Source organism: Notolepis coatsorum (genome assembly GCF_963971535.1).
Source record: "Notolepis coatsorum genome assembly, chromosome: 15".
Classification (NCBI taxonomy): domain Eukaryota; kingdom Metazoa; phylum Chordata; class Actinopteri; order Aulopiformes; family Paralepididae; genus Notolepis; species Notolepis coatsorum.
The window spans coordinates 21,792,833-21,816,259 of NC_140179.1; the positions used below are offsets into that span (position 1 = coordinate 21,792,833).

At 48.0% G+C, this 23,427-nt stretch overlaps 1 protein-coding gene across 1 annotated transcript in view; it reads right to left on the minus strand.

Moving 5' to 3' along the window:
• The window catches only part of parp11 (poly(ADP-ribose) polymerase family member 11), a 34,459-nt gene that overhangs the window by 5,830 nt on the left and 5,202 nt on the right, over window positions 1-23,427 (minus strand). The window contains exons 3-8 of the mRNA XM_084331173.1: window positions 12,840-12,960; window positions 12,426-12,501; window positions 6,383-6,427; window positions 5,105-5,177; window positions 4,446-4,573; window positions 1,317-1,468 (exon numbers count right to left, since the gene is read on the minus strand). Coding sequence (XP_084187299.1) covers window positions 1,317-1,468; window positions 4,446-4,573; window positions 5,105-5,177; window positions 6,383-6,427; window positions 12,426-12,501; window positions 12,840-12,960 — 595 coding nt within the window. The remainder of the gene's footprint in view (window positions 1-1,316; window positions 1,469-4,445; window positions 4,574-5,104; window positions 5,178-6,382; window positions 6,428-12,425; window positions 12,502-12,839; window positions 12,961-23,427) is intronic.

The window sequence follows — 23,427 nt, forward strand, 5'->3', positions numbered from 1 at the left end:
TTTAATACCATCTACTAGCAAGCATGCACTGAATCCTTATGGCAGAGCGGTGAAAACCAATTGACTGTTAATTGTATTTATGTTGATGGCAGTGAGTGCTGCTCAGGAAGCACTATTTATTTGATTTTAATTATTTGATTTGAATGCTTTATACTAATAAGTATCTTGTACAATGTCATCCATAACACTTTGATTGCCAGCGTGGCGTGCACTATTTATCGTTGGATGCCACCACCCACTTCAATGATAGCGCTCTAAACGCATAATCTCTGTTTTAAATTATGGCTATGTGTCTAATCTGCCTATCGTTTATCAATGACTTGTTTGCAGTCAACATTGTTGAGACGGATTTTTTTTTTTTTTTTAATAATCGGTTCATTTCGGTTTTATAGCATTTTGAAAAGCCCTCGTTTTTCAGGAAAATATATAGATTCCGTGATAATCGCCCTTTACTGGAATATTCTGGCATACACAAAAAACGTTGTAATTTTTCGGCCTATTTATTAATCGTTTTCAAATAAACGCTAGATTATCGATAGTATATGTGTACTTATGCACGCTAGAGAAGCGATCTGAAAAATATATTCTCTCATTTCCTGATCAGCGTGCACACACAGACACACCCACACACATATATATCAACGTATATAGGTCCAAATGGATCCGATTACCCCAAGACTGGTCAAATAAATTGCTTACCTCATATCAGATGTTCTCCAAAAAGATTATTCCAATTCCTGATCGCCATTCCAAATATCGATCGCGTTTATTGATTCAGCGTTGGGTACTGGAAATACATAATCCACACTGTTCTGAGGGTCGGCGATCAACTTGGGTCTCTTCAGATGCCTCGCCGGAGAGTAACATGAGGAGGCTGGACCGCCCCCCCCATCAGTCTAAACCAATGGGGTGCAGTTACACAGGGAGAGACGATAGGGGGCGGTATTTTCCCAATTGAGCTCAGAGAGAGTCTGCAACACTAGCGTGAGGCTCGATTGATAAAATATGAATTCAAATCGCTAATAAAAATAAATACGACAAACAAACGCTATATGTCGTTGGTGGCACTCAACTGGCGGCATGAACTAACGACAAATCGCGTCCCTGGCACTCAAAGTGTTAACTGAGGATGAGATTGTTAATGAGGTTTATAATGATGTAATTGATGTTGATAATGATGTAATGTAATGTCTTGAATATTGTTGTATTGTTGCAAGTCCCGGACCCCAGAAAGAATAGCTTTTGTCAAGTGCAAAAGCTAATGGGGATCCTAAATAAAAACGTAAACATACATCACAACATGTGGGACGGTGTACCTTTGCCGTAGACGTTGCCGTGGCTCCCATTCAGCCTCCAGTCGAAGTTGTACGTGCAGATCGCCTGGACGTTGCTGTGGGCCGTGCCGTGGAAGAGCATCCTCTCCTCCACCTCCGGCATGCGCTTCACCTTCCGCAACTGTGTCTTTTTCCTTTGGGGAGGACCGGGGAACATGGAAGACACAATGGTTAGTATAGTATTGATCAGTCTCTTTTTCATTGTGCGAGTTTAGAATAGAATAGAAATACTTTAATCATCCAGAGGGAAATTTTACGCTACAAATCGCTCACAGTAAACATTTAGACAGTACAAAGTCACGAATAATAATAACAAAACAAATAGCCTAAGTATAAGAATAGAATATATATGTTATGTATACATTCTAGTCTAAAATATACAGTAAAAATATACAGAAGTCTTCAGTAAGTGTAATATTGAACAGTGTTGTTTTAAAAGTAAAAGTCCAGGAAGATGGTAACTGTCACTCTGTGCTCAGTGATGCAGTGAGGCACAGTGATGCAGTGTAAAGTCTGATGGCTGTCGGAATGAAGGACTTCCTGTGCTGTTCAGTGCTACATTTAGGTAGTGTTAGTCTAGCACTGAATATGCTCCTCCTGTCAGCCAAGTCTGTGTGTAGTGGGTGGGAGGGGTTTTCCCTGATGACCTGGAGCTTAGCAAGGCTCCTCCTCTCCGCCACCATCGCTAGAGAGTCCAGCTCCAACGCTGAAACCATCCCGGTAAGACTATAGGAATACACCCAAAACTCTGGCTGACATTCGAACAAAACACGCAACGTGTTTTCAGAGGGCAAAACCACCAGGCGGACGTGTTTTGAGATGAAATCACTATGAATATGGGAATCCGGCTGCGTCGATGTGCAGAATTGTTATTCGAAATGAATGCCTGTTCATCCATTTAATACATTTTAAAACACATTGATATGAACTGAGGATTGCTGATGGAATCATTCTCGTCACAGTAACATAACTGTTCAATTTCTAAAAGAATATATCAAAATTAATAAAATCAAAGCGAGGTCAAACTGCTCTTCGTGACACGTCGCTGGTCTGAGGTCAGGGGACTTCCCACTAAGGATTTGTTTACTTGATTTTTTTCTTTAAACAAAAGGATTTGTCTCAAAGCTCCAGCAAAAACACATGTTGGACTTTTAACAAACAAAGGCGTGATGGGATTCTTGCCATTTCCGCAGCAGATGTAACACAAATCAAATCATCAAGTCTTCTACTCCTAGACAACAATGGAGGTCTCTGCCAGTACAAAACACTCTGGACTCATGGAGTCTTTATCGATGCTTTCTCGTTGCTAACCTGTGTGCATACAACCAGGGGGTGTTGATGAGTCACAATTAATCAGTCTGAGCAATATTTTGTTTGTAAATCTTGTTTATACGTGACAAATATATAAACCCAGGAGAATGTTTATACATGGGAAATTATTTTAAAGGGATAGTTTGGATTTGAAACCATAGCTTTTTCTATGCGGTTTGGCCATTTTTAGTTTTTTATTTATTTACACAAAGAAATATATATATATCAGAATATCACAGTACTATGTTGTGTTTACAATACTTTTGTAATTTCCTTTGATAAAAATGTAATTAGACATTTTCGTTTTCTAAGCAGATATATACTCACAATTTTTTTTTGCCAAACCACTGCTGTCTGGGTGCAGTGATTTCACGTCACCTGTGCACCTTTCTAACGTCAAAAATATATAATATATAGTTGGCCTGTTCCTTTTAAAAACATTTAGCGGATCCAAAATAAATGTAATAAATGTTGCAGGCATTTATCCCCTCCCTACATCTCAATTCCCCATGTGGAAGGCACAAGGTACCCATGTACATGTCAAAATACTTCCCAAAGGTCAGTGAATACCACAATCACAACACCAGAGGGAGCTCCACAAATCATGTTAAACCCAGATTCGGCTCAAACAAGGGACTAAACACGTTTAGCAATTATGCCACATCAATGTGGAACACCCTACCCAAAGCTGTAAAGGAATGTGAATCACTACCCACTTTCAAAACCACTCTCAAAGAACACCTACGGGAGACTGCAATTTGAAACTGGCCCCTGTAACCCAACCCCCTCCAATGTACAGTAAATGACCAAGTATGGTTGTCAATATTCCAATGTACAGTTTTGCTTGTACAGTTGTACAGTGTCCCCCACCCACCCACCCCTCCTACCCAACCTCCCCCCCTCCCACCCACCCAACCACCTCCAATGTACAGTCCGCCCCCCCCCCACCCACTCAACCCCACCCCACCTACCCAACCTCCTCCAAAGTACAGTTTCTACGTCAAATGTATATACTCTCTTTTCTGGACTCTTCTTGTATCACAAACAGTACTGTATTTGCAAATCTGGTATGTCATAAATGTATAGATGTAGCAGTACTGTCTATCTGTATGTCATGTATGTCATATATGTTATGATGAATTGAAAATGGGGGACCCTGATGTAAACAAGACGAAAGTCTTTCTCTGGTCTGCATCCCCTTAACAATTGTATGTATTGAGCTGTACTCTGTTCAATCAATCAATCAAACCTGATTGGAATGTCATGCTGATGCTCTAGTGCGACATCTAGTGGCTGAATGTGATCTGAAGCACCTTTTAATAACTTCCGTCTCCCTTCCTGCTCCCTGACGTGTCTCTACCTGCAGAAGAAGAACTCCCACAGGTCCCCCTGACGTGTCTCTACCTGCAGAAGAAGAACTCCCACAGGTCCCCCTGACGTGTCTCTACCTGCAGAAGAAGAACTCCCACAGGTCCCCCTGACGTGTCTCTACCTGCAGAAGAAGAACTCCCACAGGTCCCCCTGACGTGTCTCTACCTGCAGAAGAAGAACTCCCACAGGTCCCCCTGACGTGTCTCTACCTGCAGAAGAAGAACTCCCACAGGTCCCCCTGACGTGTCTCTACCTGCAGAAGAAGAACTCCCACAGGTCCCCCTGACGTGTCTCTACCTGCAGAAGAAGAACTCCCACAGGTCCCCCTGACGTGTCTCTACCTGCAGAAGAAGAACTCCCACAGGTCCCCCTGACGTGTCTCTACCTGCAGAAGAAGAACTCCCACAGGTCCCCCTGACGTGTCTCTACCTGCAGAAGAACTCCCACAGGTCCAGGTTCTGGATCCTCTGGATGGACTTCAGCGGCATTATCATTGTCCTCTCGTACAACCGGGCCACTTCTTTGAACTCGTACGTGTCTCTGCCCAACGTGACGAGCTGAGGGAAACCACATGGGGGGAACCAGAGAAGAAGAATGAGAGAAACCACACGGGGGGAACCAGAGAAGAAGAATGAGAGAAACCACACAGGGGGAACCAGAGAAGAAGAATGAGGGAAACCACACAGGGGGAAACCAGAGAAGAAGAATGAGGGAAACCACACAGGGGGAAACCACAGAAGAAGAATGAGGGAAACCACACAGGGGGAAACCAGATAAGAAGAATGAGGGAAACCACACGGGGGGAAACCAGAGAAGAAGAATGAGGGAAACCACACAGGGGGAAACCAGAGAAGAAGAATGAGGGAAACCACACAGGGGGAAACCACAGAAGAAGAAGAAGGGAAACCACACAGGGGGAAACCAGAGAAGAAGAATGAGGGAAACCACACAGGGGAACCAGAGAAGAAGAAGGGGGGAAACCACAGAAGAAGAATGGGGGAAACCACAGAAGAAGAATGAGGGAAACCACACAGGGGGAAACCACAGAAGAAGAATGAGGGAAACCACACGCTCTCTCTCTCTCTCACCTGATATGGCTCATCTGTGTTGATTCTCTCCCAGTGACAAGGAACCGGTAGAGCCAAATTATCACAAATAAACCTGAGAGGGAGAGAGAGGGGGGAGGGAGAGAGAGGGGGGAGGGAGAAGAGAGAGAGGGGGGGAGGGAGATAGAGAAAGAGAGGGAGAGAGATAGCTTATTATTATTGCTTTGGCAATATTGTTAATTGTTTGACATACATGCCAATAAATCAAACCTTTTAATTGAATTGAGAGATCAATGATTAACTAAGCACAACCTCCACAAATGCATATAACCCCTCAGCTCATAAAACACAACTATACATCCAGAGATGTAAGACTTGCGTGACCACTTTTAAAGGTACTTACCGAAACACGTCGGTACTACCGAGTATCGATTCACGTGAGATTTTTTGATTTTTTTTACTTTTTTTCTTTTCATGTCAGCGTTCACACGCACAATATATGCTTACCTAGGATTTGACTTGATTCAACAACAAAGCAGTCGGGGCAATGGCAAGCCGAAAACGGTCGAAAGTGTGGTTATTTGAAGTTTGGATTTTTTTTCACAACTGAGGTAGGTAGATTACATTTTTAGAGACTAAAGTACCGAAAAAAGGTACCGTTGGGTACCGGTATCGATTCACAGGTACCGGTACCGTATCGGTTCAAATATGAACGGTACCCATCCCTAATTATGTCACAGACACTGTCATACTGTATTATGTCACAGACACTGTCATACTGTATTATGTTATGTCAGACACTGTCATACTGTATTATGTCACAGACACTGTCATACTGTATTATGTTATGTCACAGACACTGTCATACAGTATTATGTTATGTCAGACACTGCCATACTGTATGTTGTTATGTCACAGACACTGTCATACTGTATTATGTTATGTCACAGACACTGTCATACAGTATTATGTTATGTCAGACACTGCCATACTGTATGTTGTTATGTCACAGACACTGTCATACTGTATTCTGTTATGTCACAGACACTGTCATACTGTGTTATGTTATGTCAGACACTGTCATACTGTATGTTGTTATGTCACAGACACTGTCATACTGTATGTTGTTATGTCACAGACACTGTCATACTGTATTCTGTTATGTCACAGACACTGTCATACTGTGTTATGTTATGTCACAGACACTGTCATACTGTATTCTGTTATGTCACAGACACGTCATACTGTATGTTATATCACAGACACTGTCATACTGTATTATGTTATGTCAGACACAGTGTGATTGGATGAAATGCCAACCTTGCTGTGGATATACTTGTGGTTTCACTTTGGTTTTGGCTGTACCTAAGAGGGGACAGAGGGGGACAGAGATAAACACAAAACAGTTGGGAGTTACCATGGAGATGACAGAAACAATCTTTTCTGTTGACAGACAGTTGTCGAGGGCCCAATAATAAATCAGCGTTTACAGTAGAGATGTTCCGATACCATTTTTTCCTTCCCGATCCGATTCCGATACCTAAGCTTTGGGCATCGGCCGATACCGATACTGATCCGATACCAGTGCACACATAAAAAAAAAAATATATATATATATATATATATATATAAAATTATAAAACCTTTTTTTTATTTTTTTAAATTTTTTACAGCTACTGTTTTATATATACTGTTTTTTTAGTAATAACTATAAAGTAATGGTATTTATTCAACAACAGGTGATTGTATAGATTAGTATTAGTATCATTAATTGACAACTATCTCAATGAGTTCACCCACGGAATGGTTGTTGAGACATTGATTCCGCACGGACGTTATACGTTGTTGCACTCCAGAAAGGCTCCGGTAACTTCAGTTTGTAGCAGAGGCGCTGTTGTGATTTTTAATGCAAATAAATATTCAACATTCTCTTTTGAGACTCCGCCTCAGACTCTTATCATTTGGCACTAAAAGCTAAACATTGTCACCGATATGGCTGTCCGCAACATGTCATTAATTGTGTGCGAGAGGTCGATCAGTTAGCCACATTAGCGTGAGCTAGGTTAGCGTTAGCTAACGTTAGATGGAAATACAAACAATGTAACGTTACTGATGAAAAAGTGATTTACCTTGGAATACTCATGTGCCAACTTGCTGTACTTTGCTTGCAGGTCTGCAGCCATTATTGCTGGATTATGAATAGCCCCAACTTTAGCCAAGGTAACGTTAAAGCTAAAACTAGCTTTCGGTTAGCGCTTCAGCTAATGCTAATAACACCAGCAAGCGAACCCATCAGAGCTCCCCGTCAACACCCCTCTCTCGGGACGATGGCATTGGCATTTAAGAAAGTATCTGCTGTTAAAATGACAAACAGCATTGACACTTTAATTCACGCTCGATTAAAAACGTTTGTTTTATAATGCTCACTCAGCAGACCGCAGTGTTGTTGATAAATTACGTCATATGGTATCGGAGGCTAGACTTTCGGCGTATTCGCCGATACCGATACCAGCATTTTAGGCAGTATCGGCGGCATTTCCGATACGGTATCGGAACAACTCTCCACAGTATGTCTCTCAGTAGGTTCCTGTTGAGGAACCATGTTTCTTGTTTTGATGGCCCATAGTCTTATCCCTGGGGGGAGACAAACAGGGGGGGGGGGGCGGTAGGGTGCACCCCATCAAAGTAATAACCCTGTCATAACATCAAAGTAGTAATAACAACCCATAACATAGCATCAAACATGACTTGTTCTCTTTAGAGAGTAAATATTCTGTGTCAGCACAAGCTATCTGCATTACCCCCTGCCGGCATTATGATTGGAACTATATTACAATAAATCGCCCTGGTCTATGACAATGTTCCTAAACTATGGCTTGGTACCCAAAAATGGCTGCACGCCTGTCACTTCTGGGGCCCTCCGTGAGGCAATTATTCATATTTTAACGAGCGACTAAATTGACTCAATTTGTGTCCCGAGGTGGAAAGGTTGAAGAGCCTCAGGTCTACTGTGTCTTTCATATCGGACACAGTGACGGCACCGCTCTGAACCGCACCGCTCTGTACCGCACCGCTCTGTACCACACCGCTCTTTACCGCACTGAACCGCACCGCTCTGTACCACACCGCTCTGTACCACACCGCTCTGTACCACACCGCTCTGTACCACACCGCTCTGTACCGCACTGAACCGCACCGCTCTGTACCGCACCGCTCTGTACCACACCGCTCTGTACCACACCGCTCTGTACCGCACTGAACCGCACCGCTCTGTACCACACCGCTCTGTACCACACCGCTCTGTACCACACCGCTCTGAACCGCACCGCTCTGTACCACACCGCTCTGTACCACACCGCTCTGTACCACACCGCTCTGTACCACACCGCTCTGTACCACACCGCTCTGAACCGCACCGCTCTGTACCACACCGCTCTGTACCACACCGCTCTGAACCGCACCGCTCTGTACCACACCGCTCTGAACCGCACCGCTCTGTACCACACCGCTCTGAACCGCACCGCTCTGAACCGCACCGCTCTGTACCACACCGCTCTGAACCGCACCGCTCTGTACCACACCGCTCTGAACCGCACCGCTCTGTACCACACCGCTCTGAACCGCACCGCTCTGAACCACACCGCTCTGTACCGCACCGCTCTGTACCACACCGCTCTGAACCACACCGCTCTGTACCACACCGCTCTGTACCACACCGCTCTGTACCACACCGCTCTGTACCACACCGCTCTGAACCGCACCGCTCTGAACCACACCGCTCTGTACCACACCGCTCTGTACCGCAGCACTCTGTACCGCACCGCTCTGAACCGCAGCACTCTGTACCGCACCGCTCTGTACCGCAGCACTCTGTACCGCACCGCTCTGTACCGCAGCACTCTGTACCGCATCGCTCTGAACCGCACCACTCTGAACCGCAGCACTCTGTACCGCATCGCTCTGAACCGCTCGGAACCACACCGATCTGAACCACACCGCTCTGAACCGCACCGATCTGAACCGCAGCACTCTGTACCGCATCGCTCTGCACGGCTCTGAACCACACCGCTCTGAACCACACCGCTCTGAACCGTTCTGAAACGCTCTGAACCGCTCTGAACCGCTCTGCAGCGCTCTGAACTGCTCTGAACCGCTCTGAACCGCTCTGAACCGCTCTGAACTGCTCTGTACCGCTCTGAACCGCTCTGTACCGCTCTGCACCGCTCTGAACCGCTCTGTACCGCTCTGAACCGATCTGTACCGCTCTGAACCGCTCTGAACCGCTCTGAACCGCTCTGCACTGGAAGCACTTATTTCCAATGGCTCACACCGCACAACAATGGCTTCTTGCAGGGCACTGGATCTGAGTGAGTCTCCTGCCCCCTGGGGAGAGTGATCTTGAGCCTTCATCTTGTTTTTCATACCAGCGCTTGTATTCCTATGCTTTTTTTGCTTAAAATGTTCTTAAACGCTTTAGATACTATTGCTACTATGTATGTATGTATATGTGTTTTATTACATGTGTATATACATACATACCAATTATTAGCGTATTCTATTCTCCATCCATCCATCTATCATCTATAGCAACACTATAATATCACCACATCCTGACGGGGGATCCCCTTTGAACAGCTCAGAGGTTTCTTCCTATTGCTAGGTTTCAGGGAGTCGTTCCTTATCTTCATCTGGGAAAGTCTGCGGGTGTTGCAAGATGTGTTTTTTGTTCTGGATCTATTGTGGCGTTTCTTCTTGATCTGTGAAGCCCATGGAAGCAATTGGTTGTGATTTCGGGTGTAGCGGTTAACACTGTCACCTCACAGCACGGTGGTGTAGTGGTTAACACTGTCTCCTCACAGCACGGTGGTGTAGTGGTTAACACTGTCACCTCACAGCACGGTGGTGTAGTGGTTAACACTGTCTCCTCACAGCACGGTGGTGTAGTGGTTAACACTGTCACCTCACAGCACGGTGGTGTAGTGGTTAACACTGTCTCCTCACAGCACGGTGGTGTAGTGGTTAACACTGTCTCCTCACAGCACGGTGGTGTAGTGGTTAACACTGTCTCCTCACAGCACGGTGGTGTAGTGGTTAACACTGTCTCCTCACAGCACGGTGGTGTAGTGGTTAACACCGTCTCCTCACAGCACGGTGGTGTAGTGGTTAACACCGTCTCCTCACAGCACGGTGGTGTAGTGGTTAACACGGTCTCCTCACAGCACGGTGGTGTAGTGGTTAACACTGTCTCCTCACAGCACGGTGGTGTAGTGGTTAACACCGTCTCCTCACAGCACGGTGGTGTAGTGGTTAACACTGTCACCTCACAGCACGGTGGTGTAGTGGTTAACACTGTCTCCTCACAGCACGGTGGTGTAGTGGTTAACACCGTCTCCTCACAGCACGGTGGTGTAGTGGTTAACACTGTCTCCTCACAGCACGGTGGTGTAGTGGTTAACACTGTCTCCTCACGGTGGTGTAGTGGTTAACACTGTCTCCTCACAGCACGGTGGTGTAGTGGTTAACACTGTCTCCTCACAGCACGTGGTGTAGTGGTTAACACTGTCTCCTCACAGCACGGTGGTGTAGTGGTTAACACTGTCTCCTCACAGCACGGTGGTGTAGTGGTTAACACCGTCTCCTCACAGCACGTGGTGTAGTGGTTAACACTGTCTCCTCACAGCACGTGGTGTAGTGGTTAACACTGTCTCCTCACAGCACGTGGTGTAGTGGTTAACACTGTCTCCTCACAGGACGGTGGTGTAGTGGTTAACACTGTCTCCTCACAGCACGGTGGTGTAGTGGTTAACACTGTCTCCTCACAGCACGGTGGTGTAGTGGTTAACACTGTCTCCTCACAGCACGGTGGTGTAGTGGTTAACACTGTCTCCTCACAGCACGGCGGTGTAGTGGTTAACACTGTCTCCTCACAGCACGGTGGTGTAGTGGTTAACACTGTCTCCTCACAGCACGGTGGTGTAGTGGTTAACACTGTCTCCTCACAGCACGGTGGTGTAGTGGTTAACACTGTCTCCTCACAGCACGGTGGTGTAGTGGTTAACACTGTCTCCTCACAGCACGGTGGTGTAGTGGTTAACACTGTCTCCTCACAGCACGGTGATGTAGTGGTTAACACCGTCTCCTCACAGCTACTAGGTGCCTACTTCAGTGTCTATCCGTAGACCTGCTTGTATGTATTGTGAATGAATGGTCTGTGTGTGTGTTTGGAGAATGCCACATACAAGCCCCTAGACTAGAGGGTTTTTAGGCAATTCTCCTTCACATCTCTTTATTATATTGTATTATATGTAATTGTTTTTTATATGTGTAACAAAACAAACAAAAACAGCTCGAAGGTCGTGGGTTCGATTCCCGCTTGGGGAACAGGTTGCCAGGTACCCAGGTGGGGTATCTCCCGGGCCTTTCTGTGTGGAGTCTGCATGTTCTCCCTGTGCTCGCAAAAGTTTCCCCTCCAGAATATAAACCCAATAGAAAAACATGCAAAACAGATCGCCAACGCTGTCGCGTCCCTGACGAAGACGGACAGGAGCACTGGGATTGGTCCCCGGGGCGCGGCCCCACGCCGCAGCCCATGTCTGCTCCCGGCTGCCCTTGGGGGGGGAAGGAAGACGGGATGGGTCAAGCGCAGAGACGAAATGTCATCGGCGACCCAACATTTGCATGCGTGTGTTCCTGTGTGTGCCGCCCAATATAGAATATCAAAACCTAATGCACAACGCCAGGTATGTTCAGACGATGCAGTGTAACTTATGTTATTATTATCTATCCTTCCACTCTTCTCCCGAAAACCGCATTTTGCTCCCTCCTCTGTGACATCTAGTCAGTAGGGGTGTAAAGGTACACGTATCCGTACCAAACCGTTTCAGTACTGGACCTTAGGTGTGTACCGAACGACTATAGCGGTATGTTAACCACTTCTAACAATTTTTTTCACAAAAAAATGCGGATGTGCACGCGCATACATGTTCCCTCGCGTGTGCACAGACCAGCTCAAGCAAACCCCCCACAGGGCTTGTATTTTGGTCTTGCACTTCTCTTTCTTTGTTATGCTATGCAAAGACTAGGTGATAAGTGCCGGGTACTTGGCGCACGGCGCGACAGTAGAGTGAAAGTTGTGAACGCATTTTTGTGTGCGCGCGCGTGCACATCCATGCGCGCACTTCTGCTCAGCGAACTGCTAGGACGGCGTGGTACAGAGTGGTACCACCACTGCATCACTGGTTACACCCCTACTAGTCAGAGGTGCGCTTGAACCCAGGGACTAGCGTAGCTCAGGTCTTGAACCCAGGGACGAGTGCGGCTCCTAACCCGAGACCCCATGAGGCTATAAGCTGCTCACACTTACCTGAAGTCAGTTGCCGAGTGGAGGGAGCGCTTTATCGGTTGCTGTTCCCCTGTTGTCACGTTTATCCGTTTCATTACTGGTTAGGAGGGGAAGCAAAGGTAACAATTAGGTTCACAGGAACCAAGCCTAAAATACAGTTTTCTGAGGCAGGACTGGTCATGTCATAATGATGTTGTGGTCATGTCATAATGATGTTGTGGTCATGTCATAATGTTATAAAGATCTATTTTCCCACTTAGGTTATTGTAGGCTAAATATCACGTCTGGTAAACTGGCTCCATAACACTGCATGATAAAGTAGTACCACATAAGTTACGTGTGTGTGTGTGTGTGTGTGTGTGTGTGTGTGTACACATACATGTGTGTGTGTGTGTGTACATGTGTGTGTGTGCATGTGCGTGCATGCATGTGTACCTGAGAAGTCCAGCCTGTAGGTGTACTTGGCCGTGTAGAACTCCATGACACCATGCGGGCTCCTGCTGTAATACTCTTCAATCTGCACGCTGGTCGCAGAGCATGCCGCGCTGGGGTCGATCTGGGGTTTGGGGAGAAGATGTAATTTTTTTAATATTTTTTTTATTAACAAATGTTCCAAGAGAAAGATCGGCCTCAAACGACACGAAGCAGAGGTGCAACGACAAAGAAATGGTTCTGAAGTAAATGGTGCCACTCTCTCCAGGGGTATTGAGGGGTATTAGGTCACTCTCTCCAGGGGTATCAAGGGGTATTAGGCCACTCTCTCCAGGGGTATTGAGGGGTATTAGGTCACTCTCTCCAGGGGTATTGAGGGGTATTAGGTCACTCTCTCCAGGGGTATCAAGGGGTATTAGGTCACTCTCTCCAGGGGTATTGAGGGGTATTAAGTCACTCTCTCCAGGGGTATTAAGTCACTCTCTCCAGGGGTATCAAGGGGTATTAGGTCACTCTCTCCAGGGGTATCAAGGGGTATTAGGTCACTCTCTCCAGGGGTATTAGGTCACTCTCTCCAGGGGTATAGAAGGGTATTATTAGGTCACTCTCTCCAGGGGTATAGAGGGGTATTAGGTCACTCTCTCCAGGGGTATTAGGTCACTCTCTCCAAGGGTATTGAGAGGTATTAGGTTACTCTCTCCAGGGGTATTAGGTCACTCTCTCCAGATGTATCAAGGGGTATTAGGTTACTCTCTCCAGATGTATCAAGGGGTATTAGGTCACTCTCTCCAGATGTATCAAGGGGTATTAGGTCACTCTCTCCAGATGTATCAAAGGGTATTAGGTTACTCTCTCCAGATGTATCAAGGGGTATTAGGTTACTCTCTCCAGGGGTATCAAGGGGTATTAGGTCACTCTCTCCAGATGTATCAAAGGGTATTAGGTTACTCTCTCCAGATGTATCAAGGGGTATTAGGTCACTCTCTCCAGGGGTATCAAGGGGTATTAGGTCACTCTCTCCAGGGGTATTGAGGGGTATTAGGTCACTCTCTCCAGGGGTATTGAGGGGTATTAGGTCACTCTCTCCAGGGGTATCAAGGGGTATTAGGTCACTCTCTCCAGGGGTATTGAGGGGTATTAGGTCACTCTCTCCAGGGGTATTGAGGGGTATTAGGTCACTCTCTCCAGAGGTATTGAGGGGTATTAGGTCACTCTCTCCAGGGGTATTGAGGGGTATTAGGTCACTCTCTCCAGGGGTATTGAGGGGTATTAGGTCACTCTCTCCAGAGGTATTGAGGGGTATTAGGTCAATCAAGCATAGAACTAAACAGAAAGAAATCAAATATAAAATATATAAAAATAAATTAACAGATACTATAAGACAACGTAAGAAGGATTATTATAATAACTTACTAGAAATTAATAAAAATGATATTAAAGGAGCATGGAAAATTATAAACACAATAATTGGAAAATCAAATAACAAACCAGGCTATATTGATCATTTTTCTGTAAATGGAACGGAAATAACCAACATGCATGAGGTAGTGGAGGAGTTTAATAATTTTTTTGTAAATGTTGGCCCAGATCTTGCAAGGAAGATCAAGCCTCCACAAGGGGGAGCTATTGCAGAACAATACATTGATAGAAATCCATCCACAATCTTTTTGTATGACGTATCCAATATGGAAATAATTGATATTGTAAACAATCTCAAGAATAAAACATCTACAGATGTGAATGGGATAGACATCTCTTATTAAAAAACTAATCAAAGAAATTGTAGATCCAATTACTTTCATATGTAATCTATCTTTTAGGATGGGGACCTTTCCAACTGAAATGAAAACAGCCAAAGTAATTCCAATATATAAAGCAGGAGATTTTTTTCTTTTTACAAATTATAGGCCTGTTTCTTTACTTTCTCAATTTTCAAAAATTCTGGAAAAACTTTGTTGCACGTCTGGACAGTTTTATTGATAAGAATGAGATATTGATTGATAGCCAGTATGGATTCAGAACTAACAGATCCACATCAATGGCTCTCATGCAGGTAGCAGAAGAGTTAACAAATTAAATCGATAATAAACAGTATGCAGTTGGAGTTTTTATTGATCTGAAAAAAGCTTTCGATACCATTGACCATGATATTTTACTCAGAAAACTTGAAAAGTATGGAATTAGAGGGGTAGGGCTCAGTTGGATAAAAAGTTACATAGAAAATAGGAAACAATGTGTGCAGATGGGGGAGACCAGATCATCCTGCAAAGTGATAACATGTGGGGTACCGCAAGGATCCATTTTAGGACCGAAATTATTTATATTGTATATTAATGATATCATTGATGTTTCTGATAAACTTAAATGTCATTTTTGCAGATGATACCAAAAATGTGTTCAGGTGCAGACCTACAACAGTTGCTAACAAATATTACAGGTGAACTGGGGAAGCTGAAATGTTGGCTTGATACTAACAAACTTAAATATAAGTAATTCTAAATGTATTTTGTTTGGTAATAAAAAAAAACATCCGGATACTCAAGTAGAGATATGCATAGATAATGTTCATCTTGAAAGAGTAAATGACTATACTTTTTTGGGGGTCGTGATAGACCAAAACCTCAGCTGGAAAACTCATATTAACTATGTAAAGAAAAAAACAGTGCGTAGCTTAGGTATCTTAAGAAAAACCAGACACATTAAATTTGAGATCATTATACACAATTTATTGTACTCTTCTTTTATTACCATATCTAACTTACTGTATAGAAACTTGGGGAAACACATACAAAACTAATCTGAATCCTATTATCATCTTACAGAAAAAGGCAATAAGGGTTGTGAACAATGTTAGTTATCTCCATCCTACAAACACACTGTTATATAGTTGTACTGGCGAATCGTGTCTTGCTCTTCGCCATCGAGATGTACCTCATCTCCAGTACCTACTGTACTTCATTAACGAAAAACAAATGCACCCAGCATCTGACCAGGCCCCGCCCCAGTGCCGTACTATAAGGCAGCAGGCGTGGTCACCACTCGCCCTTCCTCTATTTCGTTTCCATCATGGCGGATGCTTGCACCCTGTGAACTAGCGTTATGAAAAGTATAAGAGAAATTGCGCAATGTTGGGTATTCGCCGAAGATTTGCCAGGCCCTGGAATCTTCTCGGCATGTTCCAACGGCACGTCGGGTCTGTCCTGGTGTTCCTCGTCTCTTGGCAGCGGTTCGAGGGACAGCATGCGATGTTTAGCTATCGAGCTAACTCGCACCAGGTAGGCTCTGTGCCATCAGGCATTAACGCTGGTGTTAGTAATGCTGCTTGTTGTCTGTTGGACAACCGAGTTGTGTATCGGCGCAAGGGGCAGGATGTCTGGGTGAACGTCCCTCTGAGTTGGACGTTTTCCAGGCTGCCCTGGAGCGAGCTGCTAATACTAAATGCTATAATGCTGGGTCACTGTTCTAATGTTCCCCGCTGTGGGATGTCACTAGGCATAACAATGCTGGCGTTGGTGATGTTGCTCGGGTTGTCCCGGGAGACAACAGAGTTGTGTATCGGCGCCAGGGGCAGGATGTTCAAGTTCAAGTTCAAGTTCATGTTCTTTAATAGTTGTCATACAGAAGTACAGAATACTTTCATACAAAATGCTTCTTACTGTTACGCTCCAGAGACTGTGCTAGACAAGATAGTATCAAATAACATAATAACATAATATAGCATGAATTTAGAAGAAGAAAAATGAGGTCACAGTGTTCGGTATAGACATATGTACAATGTTCTGAGTTACCATATAATATACAATACACAATACTATGCAGTGTACTAATGTACAGTACTATCTAGTGCAAAGCAGAAATGGGATGAGGTACAATTTTAGGTACAATTTACAGTAAGGTGTACGAGTTGTAGTGCAATCCTTCATCCATAAATATAAAGTGTGGGGAGTGGGTGCTACAGTGTGTTTGTTTAAAGTGGGTGTGTGCTATAAAGTGTGTGGAGTGGGTGCTACAGTGTGTTTGTTTAAAGTGAGTGTGTGCGTGTGGATGTGTGTGCTATGTGCGTTTGGTGGTTGTTGTTGTGTAGTGTTCATTCATTGTTCGTTTAGCAGCCTGATGGCCTGGGGATAGAAGCTTCTTCTGAGTCTTTCTGTGCTCGCCTTGAGACTCCGGTATCGCTTGCCTGACCGCAGCAGTTCAAAGAGGCAGTTGTTCGGGTGACTGGAGTCTTTAATGATTCTCTTAGCCTTGCCCTTGCAACGCTTGTAGTAAATGTTCTGGAGGGTGGGGAGCCCCCCTCCAATTGTGCGTTCGGCTGAACGTGTCACTCTTTGTAGTCTGCTTCGGTCTTGTGCAGTGCTATTCCCAAACCAGGAGGTGATGTTGCCGGTCAAGATGCTCTCTATTGTACATGAGTAGAAGTTCTTAAGGATCTTCTGGCTGACTTGGAACTTCCTTAGGCGCCTGAGGAAGTAGAGGCGTTGTCGTGCCTTCTTCACAACACTGTCAATGTGTGTGGTCCATGTCAAGTCCTCGGATATGTAGGCTCCGAGGTACTTAAAGCTGTTGACTCTCTCAACCGGTGCCCCGTCGATGCTGAGGGGGCTGTAGTCCTTGACCCCCGACCTCCTGAAGTCCACAATCATCTCCTTTGTTTTGCTGACGTTCAGGGAGAGGCTGTTTTCCTGGCACCATCCCGCCAGGACCTTGACCTCTTCCAGGTAGGCCCTCTCGTCGTTGGCAGAGATCAGGCCCACCACCACTGTGTCGTCAGCAAATTTGATGATTGTATTGCTACTCCGCTGAGCCACACAGTCGTGTGTGTACAGGGAGTAGAGGAGGGGACTCAGAACACAGCCCTGGGGGGCCCCTATGTTGAGGGTGATGGATGAGGAGGTGCAGTTGCCTGCTCTCACCACCTGGGGTCTGCCAGTCAGGAAGTCCAAGACCCACTGGCTGAGGTCATAGCCCAAGCCCAGGTCCCTGAGCTTGGCTATGAGTATGGAGGGGACTATGGTATTGAATGCCGAGCTGTAGTCGATGAATAGCATTCTCACATAGTTCCCCTGCCTCTTGTCCAGGTGTGATGCTGCTGTGTGCAGCACATGGGATATGGCGTCCTCCGTGGACCTGTTGGGGCGGTATGCAAATTGCAGGGGGTCCATGTTGATGGGGAGGGAGGAGCAGATGTAGCCCTTTACTAGCTTCTCAAAGCACTTCATGGCTATGGAGGTGAGAGCTACAGGGCGGTAGTCGTTGAGGCAAGCAGGCTTGGATTTTTTGGGTACAGGGATAATAGTGGACTTCTTCAGGCAGGTGGGGATGACAGCCTGTTCTAAGGACAGGTTAAATATGTCAGTGAATACTGGGGCCAGTTGGTCGGCACAGACTTTTAGGACGCGGCCGGGGATGCCGTCCGGACCTGCTGCCTTCCTGATATTCACTTTTTTAAAGGTCCGCCTCACCTCATGCTCTGTTACCCTGAACACTGCGCCTCCATCAGCAGCCGACCCCCCCCCCCCCCCATTGCCGAGGCTTGTGAGCTGGTGTTGTTATTACCAGCATCAAACCTCGCATAGAAGGTATTGAGGTCATTTGCTAAGGAGATGTCACTGTTCAGTTTGAGGGAGGCGCCTTTGTAGTCTGTCATCGTTTTGAGCCCCTGCCACATAGCTCTAGAGTCAGCTTGTTCAAACTGGAGTTCAATTTTATCCCTGTAGCGTCGTTTGGCCTCTGACACTGTCCTCCTTACGTTGTATCGCGCCACCTTGTGGTCATTCATGTTGCCTGCCACTAGGCCGTCGTTGTATGCTTTGGTGCGCTCTCTCAGAGCTTCACGGACGGATTTGTCTACCCAGGGTTTTTGATTTGGGTAAACTTTCATTTTGGTAGTGGGGATTGTTTCTTTCACCCTAGTACAAACATAGTCCAGCACTGTCTCCGTGTAGACATTAATGTTATCTGTGTCGCGGAACACATTCCAGTCTGTGTAGTGAAACACTGACCGGATCGTCTCCTCTGACGTCAAATCCCATTTCTGCACCTCTCGCGAGACTACGGGAGTACTTTTAATTCTCTGTTTGTACTTTGGTGAAAGAAAGATGGACGCGTGATCTGACTTACCAAAGCCACTATCAGAATGAGCCTTGTAGCCACCTTTAAATTGCGTGCAACAGTGATCTAGGATGTTACCGCCTCTGGTGTTGCAAGTCACATGCTGATAGAAGTCAGGCAATACCTTTCTCAGATTGGCGCTATTGAAATCTCCCAGCACTAAAATGGCGGCGTTAACATTCGCCACTTGGATTCTATTTACCTCGTCGTGGAGTCTGGAGAGCGCAACCTTGTTGCTGGCTTGCGGTGGAATATACACTCCGACCAGGACGATCGCCGTTAACTCCCTCGGGAGGAAGAAAGGGTGTCTGGGTAAACGCTGTTGTTTTCCCCGTTACCCTGGAGCGCGCGGCTAACGCTATGCTATGCTACTGTTTCTGTTTTGTCTCCCCGCTGCGGGATTTCTGTCTACAGTTTTCCCTCCTCTTAACCATTCATGCTGACGGTCAATCGGTGTCTACTGGGGAGTATTGCGGGGGGCTTTGTTTACCTTTTCATGGGTAAATGGGCTGAGGTCTAGGGCTGGTGTGCGGTTTGTGAATATTATGAATGAATGCGGGACTGGTTCTTTGGTCCGCATCCCCTTAACGTTGTGTGTATGGGCTAGCCCATTCTACAGTATATTGGTGGTGTTTAATTCATTTATTCATTAACCCCTTCATGGTTGCAACCACTACTGGTGCTCCGTGTTTAGCATCAGTCCTTTGCTTTTGACATGTTGAAACAGTGCCCCGCCCGGCCGACGCCATGAGGTGGGTCGGCCCGGCGAGTGGCTGGTGGGCTGTTAAAGCCTGTACTGCCACGGTATGGAATTGGCAGCGATTAGTAACTGTGTTCGAATTGCTGTTTTTTCTGTCAAAAATGGTGTCTGGTGGCGGGGCCTTGAGGGCCAGCCGACGTCGGAACATCGCGCAAGGACCTAGCCGCAAGCTATAACCGCAGGGAGGTTCCCTCCTCAGGGCTCCCCTCTCCGCAGAGGATCTTGGTCTTCCGCTGGAGCGCGGGCGGTATTTGTCCTAGGCCCCACACCGCCTCACGCCGCGCAGCCAGAGGTGAGAGCACGGCCTCGTCAGCAACTATGGCGGGGCCCTCGACAGGCGGCCATGTTTCCCCCGCCAGAGGTATCCTGGGCGTTGAGTCAACAGGTGTCCACAAGGCCGACAGCCTTGGCGGCCGAGGGATCGGCCATGTTGGATGAGCACGGCCTGAGAAACCGTCGACGTCCTGCCGCGAGCAGCTTGCTCTCCAATCACTCCCTCCCCCAACACCAGCGGAAAAGGGGCTCTGATTTGTTTCCTTTGGCTGCGGGCCGCAAGCCTTCGTTGAAGCGCATGCGGCCCCATGTTTCGCTTCTCATGGGGACAGAGGCTGACACCCAGTTGATGGCTGAGCCTGGGTCTGTCCATGAGAATGTTGTGCCGTCAAGCGGCTCCCACACCATAAGCTGTGTTTGGTTGAGCCTGGTGTTACGTCTGTCAACTACAAGTGTTGTCAGCAGGGGGGCTCGAGACCTTTTTGAGGCACACAGTGCGGGCTTCCCCGACCTCGCCTGGCCGGGTATCGTGTTGGTGCCTCCCACTCCTGAAAGATTGGCAGTGGTCTCGCAGGCGCACGTGATTTGGGTGGTAGTAATATCACTGCAGGGCTACGGTGTGTAGGAACCCATGGGGGCCTCACACCTTGCATGTCCAGCTGCAGAACAACTCCTCAGCATGTTCTGGAGGGGTGTTCAGTGGGGGAGCTTTTGTCATCTAGACTGATGTCAGCTTCCCCCGTATCAAACCGGCCCTTTCTGTCGGGGTCCCCCCCTTGGGTGCGATTGCCTCGTGGGTAGTGTCAGGGTCCGACCCGACTCCACGGAACACTCTGCTCGCACGGGTCCAGGGTTGGCTACGCACAGCGGGTGGGATTGGGTCGCCTATCTACAGTTCCTAGCGGACCTGCGCCAAATGGCGGCGGGTGCGTTGGGAGTATCATCACATATGGCTACAGCAGTACCATATGTCGAGGTGGATGGAGAGAACGCTGTGGCGGGGACTTGTATTTACACAACCCCACCCGTTTTCGGGTTTGGTACAGACCCTATTGTCAGGGTCACCAGCAGTGACAGCTCTGGTCAACGAGATCCAATCTCTGTGGACGAAGCAAGCCATCGCCGTGGCGTTTTCCTCCCGGTATTCTCTGGTGCCCGAGAAATCGGGAGGGGGGGTGTCAGACCCATGCTGGACCTGTCCCATGGGAAGGTTCAGCATTTTTTGGATCATCTCCTACCTGTTGAACACTGTCAGGTGGGGGCCTGGTTCTACTCCATAGACCTGTAGGATGCGTATTCGCATCCCCGATCTTCCATCCTAGGGCTTACCTACGCTTCCTTTGCAGGGTTTAGCGTATGAGTACCAGAGGCTGCCGTTCGGCTTTTCTCTGGCTCCCCGCATCTTCACCAAGTGCGTGGAGGCCGCACTGGGGCCTCTGCATCGTCAGGGGTTACGGAGCCCCGACGACGTTCTGGTCCATGGCGGTCAAGGTGGATCGTCAGGTCTCATACCAGGCAGGTGGTGGAATTCCTACCAGCCTGGGGTTTGCTGTAGACTGGAAGTAGAGTACTCCTCTTCCCAGTCAACGGGTGGAGTGCTATGGGCATCCCTCTCAGAGCGTGTTGTCGACACGCTCGGGAGGTTCCGTCCTAGGACGGTTACGGCGCTGTCCGTGATACGCCTGCAGTTCTCGGTATGATGGCATCTGCTCATTCCGTGGTCCCTCTTGGCCTCCTCTTCACCCCAGGAGGAGGTTACGGAGGTGGTTTTTTTCCAGTATGGAAATTGACCCGGTGAGAGGCAAGTGGAAGCGGCTAAGGTTCCCGTGTCAGTACTGGGGGACCTCGCCCCCTGGGGAGGGCCTGGGGTCCTCACCAGGGGGGTCCCCATGGGCAGTAGGCTGTCACACGTCGCGTTTTTCACCGACGCCTCCCTCGCTGAAGACGCGTCGGGCCAACGCAGTAGGGGGCAGCTGGCAAGCCATGCTGCCCGGTCTGCGCTACGTTCAATGTGTTGGTAGTGAAGGCGGTCCTTCTGGTCCTCAAACGGTGTTTGATCAGGACGGACAATACGACGTCAGCGTCGTATATCGACAGACAGGGAGGAGTACGCTCCCCCCGTCTGCACCAGGCGGCGGACGGCTGGCTATGGGCGTTCTCCATCTGCGCAGCCTGAGGGCTCTCCACATCCCCGGCAGGGTGAATGTGGGTACAGGTGTGATGTCGCGGGGCGGTCCTCACCCTGACGGGTGGGGATTACGTCCGGACATAGTCAGGCAGGTCTGGGACCGATGCCGTGCCGCCTGGGATTCTTTCCCCCATACATCTGTTAGGTCAGTTGTTGGGGCGGGTACGTTGAGGAGCACAGGTCCTTGATCCTGATTGCGCCGGACCGGGGCGCAGCTGTGTGGTTCCCGGTCCTGATCCAGCTCTTGGTAGCCCCGTCGTGGCCTGTTCCTTGGTCATCGCGGGCCCTCTCTCAAGCGCACAGGTCTCTGTGTTAGTTCCCTGTGCTGGGCCAGCCGCTGATGGTTTGGCTGGTGAGAGGGTGAGTCTGGATCCTTCTGTGGTTGGTACCATTCGGAACGCGCATGCTCCCTCCACTATCGCGGGTTACGCGGGTAGGTGGCGTATGTAAGGCCACCCTCTTGTGAAGCGTTTCCTGCTTGGCGCTCTGCGCCTTAAGCCGGTGAAACATTCTCTGGCTCCGAGTTGGGATCTTCAATTGGTCCTCGGTCGGTTGTCCGAGGCCCCGTTTGAGCCTCTTGAGCAAGCGCCTTTGGAACAGCTGTCGTTCAAGACTGCGTTCCTGCTGGCCATCACCTCCGCTAAGCGCGTGGGTGAGCTCTGTGCTCTCTCGGTGCGGCCTGAGTGTCTGTCTATTCGTTTCGATAGTGGTGCCACTCTGAGGCCTAACCCAGTCTTCGTGCCAAAAAATATCCGAAGCTCTTTTGCTCCGGGGATATTGTGGTTCAGGCGTTTTCATCCACCTCCTCACGCTAGTGAGTTAGAGGCGAGCCTTCACCCGTCATGTCCGGTCCGGGCTTGGGGATTTACCTCAGCCGTACTCAGGGCCTCAGGGCTACCGATCAACTTTTTGTCTGTTGCGGTGGCTCTCGCGCTGGTAAGGCACTGTCGAAACAGCGCCTGTCCCATTGGTTGTGCGAGGGCATTGCCATTTGCTACACGTTGGCTGGGCTGGCCCCCCTGGGGGTGTCAGGGCACACTCCACCTGTGGGGTGGCGGCCTCTGCCGCCCTGTTAGGGGGGGCCTCGGTGGAGGACATCTGTGCTGCGGCCTCATGGTCCTCCCCGGGTCCCTTCGTAAGGTTTTACCTCGTGGACATGACCGAGGGTTCTGTCTCCCAGGCGGTTCTAAGGTCTGGAACCTCCCCTGCTTCCCACCTTTCGGTGGGTTAGCAGGGATGTGTGGGTGTGGACCACAAGG